This window comes from Dunckerocampus dactyliophorus, chromosome 3 (genome assembly GCF_027744805.1).
Source record: "Dunckerocampus dactyliophorus isolate RoL2022-P2 chromosome 3, RoL_Ddac_1.1, whole genome shotgun sequence".
Classification (NCBI taxonomy): Eukaryota; Metazoa; Chordata; class Actinopteri; order Syngnathiformes; family Syngnathidae; genus Dunckerocampus; species Dunckerocampus dactyliophorus.
Window position 1 is genome coordinate 17,280,190 of NC_072821.1, and position 15,189 is coordinate 17,295,378.

General features: G+C 39.8%; 1 protein-coding gene across 2 annotated transcripts; it reads left to right on the forward strand.

Annotated features, from left to right (window-relative positions):
• The first annotated feature begins 206 nt into the window (after positions 1 to 206).
• On the forward strand, positions 207 to 14,698 carry pir (pirin). 2 transcript variants are annotated; one of them, XM_054770751.1, is made up of 10 exons: positions 207 to 300; positions 890 to 997; positions 1,154 to 1,246; positions 4,205 to 4,285; positions 5,992 to 6,198; positions 6,280 to 6,364; positions 8,492 to 8,536; positions 10,368 to 10,450; positions 11,021 to 11,087; positions 13,034 to 14,698. In XM_054770751.1, exons 2-10 carry the CDS (start codon positions 905 to 907, stop codon positions 13,060 to 13,062), a joined length of 783 nt encoding a protein of 260 aa, XP_054626726.1. In that variant the 5' UTR covers positions 207 to 300; positions 890 to 904; the 3' UTR covers positions 13,063 to 14,698. The 2 variants fall into 2 exon arrangements, with proteins under 2 accessions (XP_054626726.1, XP_054626725.1); XM_054770750.1 differs by lacking the exon at positions 13,034 to 14,698 and adding an exon at positions 11,169 to 13,026.
• The last annotated feature ends 491 nt before the right edge of the window (positions 14,699 to 15,189 follow it).

Here is a 15,189-nt window from a genome sequence, read left to right on the forward strand (position 1 = left end):
ATGTCATCAGATGTGCAGGAGGGCCTGATGTTGCGGCTGGTAAGTATGGAAATTGCTGTACAGATTCTGTACAGTTATCTGAAGTTCCATTAAACCTGCTTGACATGCAGATACTTTTCTATTTACAGTCTCCTCTTAATCATTCCCTTAGCAAAAGAGGAGGCCAAGATATTAATTCGGATGAGACATTCAGCCACGCCCCCTGAGGAACTTCCGCATTGTCGTCCTCAGCGACTGGACAAACTACTGCAACTACACGTTAAAAACAACACACGCAATCATCAGGAGACACACCTAAAGGTATGTAATGTGTATACAAAACAATACATTATTTTCGTGACTAGAAATGTCGTACTGGACATGACTTCGCTTGGGATAATAACTAATAATACTGTATAATAATAAGGGGAAGGCAATGCTGTAAGATAAAACCATTTAACGCTTGAAGGCTTCCAAATTGACTGATCGACTGATTAACAACCGTATTCGAACAAAAAGCGACGTTTGCGTGCAGCACAGCGATGACGTCACAGTATCAGCTGCTCATTAATCAGCTGACTTCTCTGCTCTTTCGAGCAACTACGAGCAACCGGATTAAATTGTCATTTCATGATTTATATATACCATTCTTAATAAATGCGTACTACTGTATCTTCTGTTACAAATTAAGCTTAGTTATAATGCACAAAAAGCCTCGTTTGAATAGGAAATGGGTTCTCTGTCCCATTCTCTCCGTTCTCTTTGCATTCTGGGAAATGTAGTTTTACTCGAAGGTGGACCATTTCTGTCAGAAATCAGTGCTTTAAACATGTTTTCTTCTTTTATTTGAGTGTATTTGGATTTTTTTCCATACTTAAAGGTTACTTACAAATAACATTTTGTTACCAAGATATTTTTCAGCACAATGAATGTGAGAAAGGTGGAAAAAGCTGTTATGAGTGTGGAGCAGTCTGAAGGTGTTGGTGCTCGTGTCCGCAGAAGCATTGGCAGAAAGGAGGTACAGTGTGTGGCTACTTATTTCAATTATTTGTTTTTTTTAAAATAAATATATCCACTCCAATCGATATTGTCGTTGTAATTCTATACAAATTGCACTCCGCTGACAAATATTTTTTTCAAATTTGAACTTGAAACTTGAAAAGTTTTCTTGCAGCTGCAGACCTTGGATCCATTTCTGATGTTGGATGAGTTTCGAGTGAGCAAGCCAGCAGGTTTTCCAGACCACCCTCACAGAGGATTTGAAACGGTGGGAATATTTAAGTTTACATATTTGAAATGGTTTAAATTTATATTATAAACTTTCATTTCATGTAATATAAATGAATTTAATTTAATTTGATATCTGGTGGCGTAATGAGACATACTTCTGCATTTTAATGGCAAAGGACATGGGTTCAATTCACGGCCAGTGTTGCGTCAGCAGGGCTATCCGGTGTTGACTCTGTGTGTGCGTGTTTGCTTCAACATTTTCCATATTATCTTCTACTGTGTTGTTCCCCAAGCAGATAACATACGTGTTGGAAGGGGTCATAGCTCATGACAGAGAAAAGAAAGTGGAAAGAAAAGTAATGATTTAATTTAAACATTCATGAATTCATTCATTTTGCCAGTATAGTACATGTAGACAAACAACCATTCACACCTATGGACAATTTAGAGTCGCCAATTAACTTAACATGCATAGTTTTGGACATGTGGAAGTACCCGGAGTACCCACGCACGAGGAGAACATATAAAAACTCCACACAGAGGTGACCAACGGAGATTCGAACACAATTTTTTCATATCTCCTGACTGTGTGGCCAACATGTGAACCACATGGCCACCGTCCGGACCTCAATTCAAACAATTTATTGAAATACAGACCAATCTTGGCTCCATCATGAATCATATAAACTGGTGACGAATGAGAAGAGATAAAATAGAAAAATTAAGATGACTGTACAATATTTACTTTTAATGCACATATTGATGCAAGCTTCTATTTGTAATTTAGTTTGAAGTTAGCTTAAGTTAGAAAAAAAAACTCTTTCTTTGAAGTGACAGCAGTTTTGTGCTCCATGTAGAGATGTTGAGCAGAATTTCTTGGTAAAATGTCATTTGTATGTCTAAACACATGCCTAAAACATCGTTATCACCCTACTCCTACCAGAAATACCTTTTAAAGTATTTGATTTGGCAGATGTAATCTCCTGGTGTGGGTGTGCGGAACTATTCTGCACTCCCAGCATGTCGTTCTGCAGGTGTGTTTGCTCACACGCAGATGACTTTTGCAATGATACAGCTGTGGTGAAAGATCACAGGCGGCTCGCCGTAGGAAGCTGAGCTTTCCTCCCTCATACAAAGATGTTCCTTATTTATTTCCTGACCCTGAACTCAGTACTTCTCTTCCCGGCCAGCTTGACCACTAGGGTGGACAAAACAAACACATGTATACAGTACATGCATGAATAATACCTGCAACACGATATTTCATTCATTGTGATTAACCCCAGCAAGGAAGATACGTTTGTTTTCTTTATTCGTGTGTAATTTCCTGTCTACAGTTCTAGATATGTCAAACTGGATTTTCCAAGGGTGTTCCTATTAGTGATGTGTCGGTCATGAACAAAACGGCTCATAGAACCGACTCTTTGATGTGAACGATGGGAGCCGGCTCTTTGAAGTGACTGAGCCATTGTTTTTTCTGTTAAAGCCGTATTTGATTGGTCCAAGTGTGTGGTGCCGTATGTGTCAACACTAAGCAGAAGGGTGAGGGAGGGGTTACACACACAAGCAAGCTGGAAAGGTGAGGAAAATGAGCAGCAGGAAACAAAAGCTTTGGGACTTGACTACCATAAACTGTTTCCTGTCATGTTATTTTTTCTTTTAGTTTTGCGCGTTTTCATTAAAGAGGTGTTGTGTGTTTTGTTGATCTTGTGTTGTTTCACTGTAAATAGTTGGAAATTTACAAATAATAATTGGGAATTAGGCTGCATGGTGGCCTAGTGGTTTGCATGTTGGCCACATAGTCAGGAGATCTGGGTTCTCTGTTTGGGCATCCCTGTGTGCGTTTGCATGTTCTACCCATGAATGCGTGGGTTTTTTACGGGTACTCTGGTTTCCTCCCACATTCCAAAAACATGCATGTTAGGTTAATTGGTGACTCTAAATTGTCCATAGGTATGAATGTGAGTGTGAATGGTTGTTTGTCTATATGTGCCCAGATTGTACCCCGCCTCTCCCCCCAAAGTCAGCTGAAGTCATAGAAGTGGATGGATGTACACAGAATTAGAGATTGGACCTTTTAGTCTAATTGAGATGGGCCATGGTTTTTTGTATTTCATCATTTGTTTTTTGTGGCAAGCTTGAGCATATAAGCATATAAATAAAGTGTTGAGCATATAAATAAAGCCATAGAAGTAATAAACATTTGATATAATTTTACATTAGAAATTAATTTTCAACACATTTTGGTTATAAATACATTTAAGAAACAAAAAAATTGAGCAGTCATTTGGGGGCCTTAAAAGAAGCAAAATTCTTATCACTACTTCTACATTTGTAGACATTTTTTTCGGGTACATACCGGTAGATTTTGTCATGTATTTTTGATGATTTTCTTGCAGTATATTAATAATCACACAATCACTATATTGTGATACTAAATATTGTGATTATTTTGTATTTCGTAGTATGTGATTTACTTGGTATTTTTTTGTTTTTTTTGCTGGTGATGCATCTAAATTCCTGGTGGATGTTTTATCTCTCTGAGCGCTCTTCCATCCATCCATCTTCTCTGCCGCTTACTAGGGTTGTGGGTATTCTATCCCAGCTGACTTCGGGCGACAGGCGGGGTACACCCTGGACTGGTCGCCAGCCAATCGCAGGGCACATACAGACAAACAACCATTCACACTCACATTCATACCTATGGACAATTTAGAGTCGCCAACATGTATGTTTTTGGAATGTAGGAGGAAACCAGAGTACCCGGAGAAAAAGGCACGCACACAGAGATGCCCAACGGAGATTTGAACCCAAATCTTCCCAATCTCCTGACTGTGTGGCCAACATGCTAACCAGTAGGCCATCATGTGGCCCATTTTGTTGTTGTTATTAAAATCATAGTGTTAGCAATTGTATTAAATATGAGGAAGTTGTGCATGTTTGCTCCAACATTTTCCATATTATCTTCTACTTTACTGTGTTGTTCCCCAAGCAGGTAACATACGTGTTGGAAGGGGTCATAGCTCATGAAGACTTCTGTGGACATTCAGGGAGACTCCAACCAGGGGATCTGCAAGTACTTCAAAACCTTTTGTTTCCAACAGTGTCTGACCAAGTATTAAAAGCGTTAGGGCCTGTCCACACAGGAACATTTTGAGGTCGAAACTGTAAAGTTTTTTTTTTGTTATTGTTTCAGCCTTTCACCCACATGGCAACGACGTTCTGGGTGCCCTGAAACAGTATTTTTTAAAAACGCCATCCAGAGTGGGAAAATCTGATAACGCCGCCTTGTCGTTGCCATGTAGACAAGCAAAACACTACTTTCTGGAAATGATGACATTACCGCTAATGTCACCGTCACATGACAAGATGTGGGCAGTTGTGTACTGCTAAAAAAAAAGCTAACGTAATATCTGAATATTTCATTGAATTCATTCAGACATTCTCCTGATATTTTTGTCTTATACTCCAAAGTGACTCACAGAAGTAATTCCACTTCGGAAATCTAGACAAGCCGGACAAGCAGAAGACGACGGACCTTGTGCACATGCGGTCTTTCTTGGTCTATAGTTTTGGCTTTGTTTGTGTGTCTGCTTACAGCGCCACATGTAGGTGAGGGACATACTGTTTGGATGCAATTTTTTTTCAACACGCCAAGAAACATAACCACAGGAGCGTTCCTGTGTGGACAGGGCCTTAAACTTCTGTAAGTAGTTGGAAGACATGAAACATTAAAAAAACACTTATCTGTCAAAAGTCAAACCAAATCATCACTTGAAAATGTCATGAATTATTTTTAATTTTACAAAAGTTACTCTTCAATCAAAGATATATGTAAAATTATGAAAAATACATTAAAAAATCAGTCTTTACAGATCTAATACAGTACTAGATATGCAGAGTACCTAATGTTGTGTCCAGTAAGTATCTCACAAAAATGAGTGCACCCCTCATATTTCAGCAGCAGCTATTATTTATTACAATATATCTTCTCAAAGGACAATACTATAGAAATTGAACTCGGATATACTCAGATATACCACTAGAGTTGGTCAGTGGACAGCTCGTATAGCAGTACAGATTTATTTTCTACTCATAACACAGTCATTATTTCCTAAAAAGCTGGCAACACAAGTGACTACCAAGATAACTGTATTGTCATGGTCTGAGGCTGCTTGAATACTGCTAGCACTGGGGAGAATGGCAGTTTTTCAACATGAAAACGAACCTAAACACATATCCAAAATGACATGTGCCTTGCTGTGGATGCTGAAGATGATGGAGTGGCCAAGACCTCTCCAGACCTGAACACCTGTGGGGCATTCTCAAGTGGAAGGTGGAGGAGCGCAATTCACCAGCTCATTCATTCGCCAGCTCTGTGATGTCATCATGGAGGGTTGAAAGAGGATTCCGGTGACAACCTCTCCAAGAGCACTGCCAGCCTCACTCTATCGGGGTTTTTCAAAAATTAATTAAATGATCGCTGTTTCATTGTTGACAATGGCCTATTATTCCGTGTGGAAGTAGTATGTTCATCCATGTGAAGTGATTAAGGAAAACTGATCATTGTTACATTAAAATAAGTGATGATGGCATTCCACCCATACATCAAATACATTTTTTTAAAAAGTGCATGATTTAGGTAAAAAAAAATATCAATTAGTTTGAAGTCAATAACCATCTTCAAATTATTTATTGTGATATTATGAGTTTGCTTTTTGTAAAAAAAAATATAACACAATATAAAAGTGAAGATAAACTATTTTTTGTGTGCCTGTCCAGTGGATGACTGCAGGACGGGGTGTGGTTCATGCAGAGATGCCAATATCGGAGGAGCCCTTGGTGGGTTTGCAGCTATGGGTGAACCTATCCAGTCGAGACAAGATGGTGGAACCAGCCTACCAAGAGCTTCGTAGCTCCGAAATCCCCAAACCATCACAGGGAGGCGTCACTGTGGCTGTGATATCTGGAGAAGCCTTAGGAGCAAATGTGTGTGTGGGTGTGTGTGTGTTTGTATGTGTGTTGTTGACATTCGGACTTATTTGCATGTTGATTTATGTTGTCTTACAGTCTAAGGTCTTCACAAGGACACCAACGATGTACCTGCACTTTGTGCTGCAAACAGGAGCCCAGCATGTGCAGCCAGTCCCTTTAGGTAAGTAAGAATAGGTTTAAATTCTTACAGACCTGTCTCTAAATGGTATTTTCCCACAATAAGTGGTGGCAGAGTCTAAGTTGCATCAGTTAAAAAATGCATCATGAAGAGAAAAAGAGATGTATAACTCACACTGGACTATAAGTCAGTGTGTCATGGCACCGCTCCTAATACCATTAAATACACAAGAGAAGAAGGTGAAGCGAGTGAGAAGGGGCAATGTTTACACCAACAAGGTGTCTGTCGCCCGAAGTCAGCTGGGATAGGCTCCAGCATGCCCCCGCGACCCTAATGAGGAGAAGCGGCATAAAAAAAAATGGATGGATGGATGGATGGATGATGGCTGAGTGTGTAGAAATGTATCAAACAGCCATATTCTACCACCAAAACTTCATTTTTGTATTCACAAATGAACTTAAATAAACTGAAAGTCATACATGTGTATTTAGTTAGTCTAATGCTGACTGTCACAACCTGGCTCATGGGTTGTGGCGAAGACGGTTTAGGGCACAAACTAAATAAGCCTTTTAAATGATTTCTTTGAACATGAAATGTAAATAAGATCAATAACTGAATTAGCAATCAAAGCCAAACAAAAAAAATGGTGCAGCCAAGAGTCCATGTGAGGAGGAGAGCGTCCTCCCAGGTGCTGCAGATCAACAATCAGGATGGCTGGCCTCCATGGAAAACTCAGGGAGACAGAACGTTAGTAATTGTGACAAATAGGTTCTATGGAGGCTGCACAGTGGTCTAGTGGTTAGCACGGTGGCCACACAGTCTGGAGATCCGGAAGAGCTGGGTTCGATTCTCCCTGGGGCATTTCTGTGTGGAGTTAGCATGTTCTTCCCGTGTGTGCGTGGGTTTTCTCCGGGTACTCCGGTTTCCTCCCACATTCCAAAAAACATGCATGTTAGGTTAATTGGTGACTCTAAATTGTCCATAGGTATGAATGTGAGTGTGAATGGTTGTTTGTCTATATGTGCCCTGCGATTGGCTGGCTACCCCGCCTCTCGCTCGAAGTCAGCTGAGATAGGCTCCAGCATACCCCCGCGACCCTAATGAGGAGAAGCGGTATAGAAAATGGATGGATGGATGGAGGTCCTATGGATCCTCAGCAGGCTGTCTCACTGACACAGCTAGACTCTAAACTGGACATAATTAGTGTCCTCATTAAACAACACTGCTGTTTAAAGTCCGACATTTTTCAATCCGCACAGGCATCAAATAATTAGAGTTGCACATTACTTACAGACACAAAGTCGCCAATGCAGAAGAATCGTATTACAAAGTATTCCGTAACAAAAAAGTGTCCAGCATGCTCTGTATCATTCAATTTGTGTGCCTAAGTTACAAGCTCAACTCAACGAATTATTGCGGCCGCTAGGTGTCGCCAAAAAACTAACCACTACCCCACTTAAACTAACGTAAAGGCAGAACATGTTAAATTATATACAGTATTATATATGTATGTTTCACCTGACTATAAGTCCCAGGACCAGCCAAAATATGAAAAAAGTGTGACTTACACTTCAGAAAATATAGTAATCTCTCTCAGCTACAAAATCTGAACAAAAGGGTGAGTCATGACGGTGAACTTTGTGGCCAAAATAGTTTAATAGCAACGATTGTGCTATTTTATTTTGTGATTAGGGGAAACCAAAAATGTTCAAAGTAGATTTTGTATATCCATCCATCCATTTTCTATGCCGCTTATCCTTATTAGGGTGGCGGGGGTATGCTTGAGCCTATCCCAGCTGACTTCAGGCGAGAGGTCAGCCAATCGCAGGGCACCTGTAGACAAACGATCATTCACACTTCACCAATTACGCGCATGTTTTTGGAATGTGGGAGGAAACCGGAGTACCCGGAGAAAACCCACACACGCACAGGGAGAACATGCAAACTCTACACAGAAATGCCCAAGCGGAGATATTAGATTTGCAAACACCAAATGGACACACAGTGCTTGAAAAGAATGATAATGTTTGAAGCTGGCCAGGTTTGACTTTGTAGACCTCTATCAGTTTAGCTGTGGACTTTGATGATTTTGCCAGCAGAAGAGAGAGTGATCTTTCCATTGTTTGATATTAAAGGTGTACCACATCAATAATAATGTATGTTTCACAGGATGGACCGCCTTCATTTACACTCTATCAGGATCCATTCATGTCGGTGAGTTTTATGTTTACGTTTAAAACAAGCCCAGGTTTTACAGTTGCCATGAGCAAGGATTTCTAGCAGTATGCCTCGAAGGAAATGCTATTTTCATGTGATGGACAGGAGAGCTTCATGGTCCGATTTGATCAACAAGTGGGCTTTGCCTGCTGTGTAAACAAGGCCTGTGGCATACAGGTCACTCATACTGCATGACTCAGCTGCTAATCAGGACAATTAAAAAAACAATGGCGAAAAACGGAAACCTTCAAGCTTTGAAATAAAACATGAAAACCTATCAGAGATTCAAAAAAAAGACACAAAGGGCCAATGTTAACATACTTTGCTTGGATGTGTGCATCCCAATCACTCTCTGCCTCCCTCCCTTCGCTTCCTGATGGTAAATACTTGCTACAAATATTTGTGTGATATCAGTCCAAACTCCCACATGTCCTGCTTTTAAACCCCCGCCCCTCATCTTGTGTTTAGATTTTAGATTTTCAATCACGAACAGGACATTTAGCCAGCATCATCAACCTGATGTTGCCATTATCAATAGATAGATACTTTAATTTATCTCATTATTGCAATCAGATGCTTTAATTACACCACAACAATCAACATTTTGAATTTAGTTGACTTAGTTCTGGGGAGTCCAAGCATTTTCCACAGAGGGCTGCATACTGCATTTAGCATTTTTTTAAACCAACCCATGTGGATATGCAGAGGTGTTTTTTTATATTTTTTTTTTATAGAAAAAATCAGCCTGCAGCTCAGATTTGTGTTATCAGTGACTAAGCGGATTATTAGTATGAAATTTTTACACTTTTTTGCGGTATGAATGTGAGTGTGGATGGTTCTTTGTCTATACGTTTCCTGTGATTGGCTGGCGACCAGTCCAGGGTGTACCCCGCCTGTCACCCGAAGTCAGCTGGGATAGGCTCCAGCATACCCCCGCGACCCTAATGAGGAGAAGCGGCATAGAAAATGGATGGATGGATGTTTCTTCTTGTACACTTTTTTCTCGTAATATTATGACTTTATTCTCATCTATTTTGACTTTAGAATAATATTATAACTTCTCCGACCTAATTTTACAAAAATTGCAACTTTATTCTTTGTTTTGTTTTTTTTATTTAGATTTTTTTCCTATTCTATTTCAACTTCATACAATTTTTTTCTCTTAATCATGACTTTAATCTCTTAGTAGTTCATCGTTAGCCCTGTGAAATTACTTCCATTTTCCCGTTTTCGCTGTTTTTTCATTTCCTTGTTTAATCGTATTTTTAGAATGTACCAACAGCCGTTAATGGCCCCCTGGGTCACACTTTTGCTAGAGTTGATAGAAATAGATAAAGTAATATTGTGGCGTTTTTCTGGGGGTTGCGCTGGCCTCGCTCTCGCTTCTGTGCAGTCAGGCTGTTTGAAGGCCTCTCTGTACAGGGGTGGTCGTGAAGCCAATGGAGGCAGACAGGTTGCCCGGCAACCTAATCACATTTGCTGTGTGCACACTAGTTTATAGCCATGCACCCTTGATTGACACAAGCTCAGACCAATTAAATACCCACACATAAATCACATAGCCCAGGAACATCCGAGTGTTCATCACTGCCTGCTAATGTGAGCGGGAGGCTTCTGTCATTTTCCAGACATTTTTCACCAAAAGATTTAAAAGACTGAAAACCGTGTCTCTTCTTGGGAAAACAAACCTGGTCGTTTCACTTTGGCCACCCCGACTTAGTTGTACATGTCTACTGGACAAATCAGGGCCACTTCAGTACTTTAGTACACAGGTTCATTCTATGTGTATGTTCAGTAGCAATTTCATTAGTTGGACTTTTTTTTTCAGGCTCTGTTGAGGAGCAGCAGAAGTTTGAGCCTCATCACACAGTGGTGTTTGGAGATGGAGACTGCGTCAGATTTGAAAACAAGGTGATATTACATTGTGGCATTCATTTATTTTTATTCATCAATGTAGTGCAGTCCAAAGTTGTAACAATGAATCGTAACATAAATACATGAATGATGTGGGACTCCATAGATTTGTTTAGCTCACTACCGTATTGATCCAAATGTAAAACAAACACACTTCTTCAAAGGGAATTTTGGGGAAAACATTTTTAAGACAAAATCAAAGATTAAAAAAAACAAACATTTTTAATTAGATTGAAATAAAAATCATATTTTAGTTGCTTGACAATTTTTTGATGATTCTTCGTTGGTCTCCATTATGTTAAAATTAGCATCATACAACAACTCCTCCTCTTTTGTTTGCTAACCTACCCAACCTATGAGCCACTTTTTCAAGCGGGTCTCTGTGCCACAGCTACATCTCTTCTGGTCATTGGTGTGTGTGTATGACAGGAAGAAGTCATTTGGTGCCACTTGTTGGTTTGCATATGTAAATCTCTTGACCCCGATTTTTACAAAAAAAAATCTTGTAGGAACCTCTGATATAAACGTTGCATGTGTCCCACTCAATTCACTTCATTTTTCATTCAGGGATCTGAAGTTTGCCATTTTGTGCTGATAGCTGGAGAACCCATCAAAGAGCCTGTGGTTCAACACGGTGAGTTTGTGAACATTATTCTCATGCGTGTAAAAACAAACGAGCGAGAATATGTGAAGCTTTTATGTGTTTGCACTTCAGGTCCATTTGTAATGACCACACACGAAGAAATCAGGAAGGCTATCAACGATTACAGAAATGCTATTAACGGCTTTGAACGGGCCTTAAACTGGAGATCAAAGATCAGAGATTGTTGCTGACCACCATTATCTTGGAGTTCCGCACTAAAAGTTGTATTTTAATATAGAATATTATATTTTATTCCAACATTTTGCTTCTGTACAAACATTGTAGCAATGGCATCATTAGACCTATTTTAAGGGGACTGAAGCCTCCCTAAAATATTCTTAAGCCCCCCTAAATAATTTGCTGTTGTTTTATTTTACATTTACCATAATTTGTGTATAAGCTGAGCGAGACAGACGGTGTGTGTGACGAAGGAGTTATGACGCTGTTCAATTCTGACACGGAAGAGGAAGACTTTCGTGGTTTTAGTTCCCAAGCGGACGCCGATGAATGACTTTTCTGGTAGGCTACTGTTATCTGTTACATGCACTATCCGGCACTGTTTAACTTGCCGTGTACTGTTCTGCACTCTTTAAATAGCCGCATTGCACCACTGTTTGGCACACAGTGTTCGAAAAAAATGCATTTATTTTGCAAAAAGTTTAAAAAATATTTCTGTATAATGTGTTTCTGTGTACTTAATATCCAATTTAATGACGCGGACACCTGCGGCTTATAGTCTGGTGCGGCTTATATATGTACAAATCTGTTTTTTCCTCTAAATGTAGTGGGTGCAGCTTATACACCTGAATTTAAGGTATATGTTAATATTCTTGTTGAATAAATGATCATATACCTTGTCATTATTCACTTAAATTTGATCATAACTGTGTCACTTCCTGTTCACTTCACAGTGTAAGGCAGAGACAGTCCCTTCAGTGAGTCGTTATCCAATCTATTCTAATAGTTCATATAGGACCCTATTCTCCCATGTGCGTAAGGGGGAAAAGCTGATGTCTGTTACGCTACACATTCATTCAGGATATGCACTCTTTTCTTTTCTCTTCTTCTCTGTCCCCTCTTGCTCCGGTCCGGTCGCTCCAAATTTGCTTAATAACAAGCATCTAAGTCAAATAAATTCTGTATAACAGGGGAATTGTATATCACACTTCTCCCTGGCAGAGTAAATCTGTTGAGCACTTGACGGCATTTAGATCTACAATTCTATCTGCTTTAAAGGCTGGACGGGACAGGGGTAAAAAAAAAACAACAAAAAAAACAAGATATGCACTCGGGTCTCTAGGTGGACGCTAAATGGTGGCCGTTCCCTGTGAAATATGTGCATATTCTCCCATCGACTTAAAGGAAAACTGCACTTTTTTGGGGAATTTTGCCCATCATCCACAATGTTTCAGATCATCAAACAAATGATAAAAATATTAAATAAGAAATCAGGAAGGGGGCAAACACTTTATCACACCACTATACATACTGTAGCATCTATCAGATGGTATCAAAAGGACGAGGAGGTGATTGAGGTGAGCAGTCAACAATCATGGCGGTGGGGTCGGTCTGCTTTAGACACACTGGGCGTGTCGGGAGTCTGGATGGGAGAATACGTGTATGGTCAACGTGCTTAACTCAGAACGCATAGAAAAACACCTCAGTGCAAACGGGAGAATAGGGCACAGAGAGAACGTCACCGAAATTGCAGTCCATGTTTTCCCTGCGATCTTGCTTGAACTCTGTACCTGCAGCATGTGCTTCGCTTTGAAGCACACAGAGCCAACTGAGAAAAACAAGAATGGATAACAAAGTGTTTCTCAACAAAATACAGTGATGAATGTGCTTTCAGAAGTGTTTGCAACTGTAGCCATGTTATTTCAAATGGTGTACTTGGCCTGCTTTGTGATAACACAGTGCTCTTTTTTTCCATGCAGTTCTGCATACAATACGTGTGGGTTCTTAATGAGTGAAGGCTGAATTATGCTCCTGCGCCACGGCGCCAGCGTAAGTGACGCCAGCTGCTCCGCTCTGCCTTTACCAAACTCTCCAGCAGAGCTTGACTTGCACCTCCAAAAAATTCGGAGCTTGCGTGAACAGCGGCGCGGACCGCAGAGCTGTGATTGGTCGGCTTTTCTTTGTACATCATTTCCGCCTTTTCCTTCTCACGTAAGTGCCAAAAAGTCCACCATAACCAAAGAAACAGAGCAAGTTGAGGAGTGAAAACGTTCGCAAGTATGAACGCCTATGTAGCACTGTAGAGTCCTGATAGCGTCAGTTTTATTGTCAACACCAACAGTAGTGCTCAACAAAGTCAGCTTCCTCGTCACACTTACGGTGACGTGACGAACAAAATTCACAGCAACGTGCATTTCTTAACTCCACAGTTCAGAACATCAATGTTCCAACACCAACAGATGGTTACATTACGTTAGTTTTATGTGGATGTCGCCATTGTACGATACCACTGATTTCGTTTCTGATTCGATACTTAGTCAAAAAAAGAGAACATAAGTAAAATAGTAAAAGCAACGAAATAAATGATACATTTTTAAGAACCACTATAAGAATGAAAACTTTATTAACAATTCACACGCGGCTCCGTTTACGATTGGTCATCGTTTCAACAGGCCAAGGTTTCAGACAAACATTAGCTGAAATGACTGAAGTATCAAAAGTATCGATGTTTTGGTTTGAGTATCGATTTTAGAGCATGAAGAGCCGGTATCGGAAGTATTGATGGGTCAGTATCGATCCGCACATCACTACTATGCAGGAAGCTAGCTAATCAGAGAGAAAGGAGTTGTGGTTGGTCACTCTTAGGAAAACACTGCCCCTAGCGTTTTAGTGGAGAATTGCACATTAGCCCTCGCTCCAGCCGGCGGAGCTACAGTATATGTAAATGAATCACGACGCCGTCGGAAGAGCCAGCGTAGCATAATTCAGCCTTAAGAATAATTTGTAAGATACGACACTGTAACAATGTGTCATTTTTTTCTTGTTGTTAATGCTAGTACGTGTTTGTTGTTTTATAGTATTAAAAAAGACTGAAATAATAATAAGAATTTTTCAGTCTTTAATTCTTCAGTCTGTTTGTGAAATGTGCTCACACGCTACGTTCACTCACATCCTGTGCATCTCCTGGGGGCTAAGCCTCCCCAGTCCTTAAAACCTAGTGATGCCTCTGCATTGTCGCATAACTGGACATTCTTGTTGAGGCCTTTTAAAAATAAATCTGTTGCAATAAATCCGCTACCTCCACGTAATGTCTACAGATGTGTGTGCTTTTGTAGTGAAAACATTTTGTATCTTGCTGCATGCACAGTTATGGTTGAGAAAAACAGTAAAACAATAATTCATGCATAAATACATGTTTGAGCTCATGTTTGAGCAGATAAGTATCATTTCTGTAACTTACACCAGCCTATTTTTTTATTACAGTCCAAACCGATTTCTCTTCAAAGAGAGTGCAACAGGAAATAATAAAAGACGAGTGCAAGACGACAGGCAGTAACAAAAACATGCACAATTAATTTTTGAGGTAATTTACTGTAGTCATTATTCTAACCTTGCCCCAAAAGTCGAAACCAAAACACAATGGTTGACACAATTTGACTTTTCTTGCAAATTAATTTTTTATTTTTGAACAAAATATTAAATACAACATACAACAGTGACTTTTTTTTTTACATGACACCACTTGCTATAAAAACTTTTTTCCGCCATACATTTCTCTAGTGTACAGTCAAGCTTTGGGAATGACTTTACTTCGGTGTTTTAAAAGCTGCTGCCTTTGTATTTTAAAAAAACAAACATTTACGTGTCTGTTATATACTGGAAAAACAAGCATTTTTTATGGGGATCCCAAAAATGAAAAATTAAGCAGCAACACTGCAGCACAAAATTTAAGTCATTACCCAAATTTCTGGTCAGAAGCGTGTTAAAAATATACAGGTGGTACGAAAACGCTGAGGGTGAATGAATTAAAAATGTAATTTTGGTCAGTAAACACGCGACTCGCTTCAGAACTCAGCACGCATCGGAAGAACAATACACGCGGCACAAAGCACAAGAAGGCAGTGTGTCTCTGGTG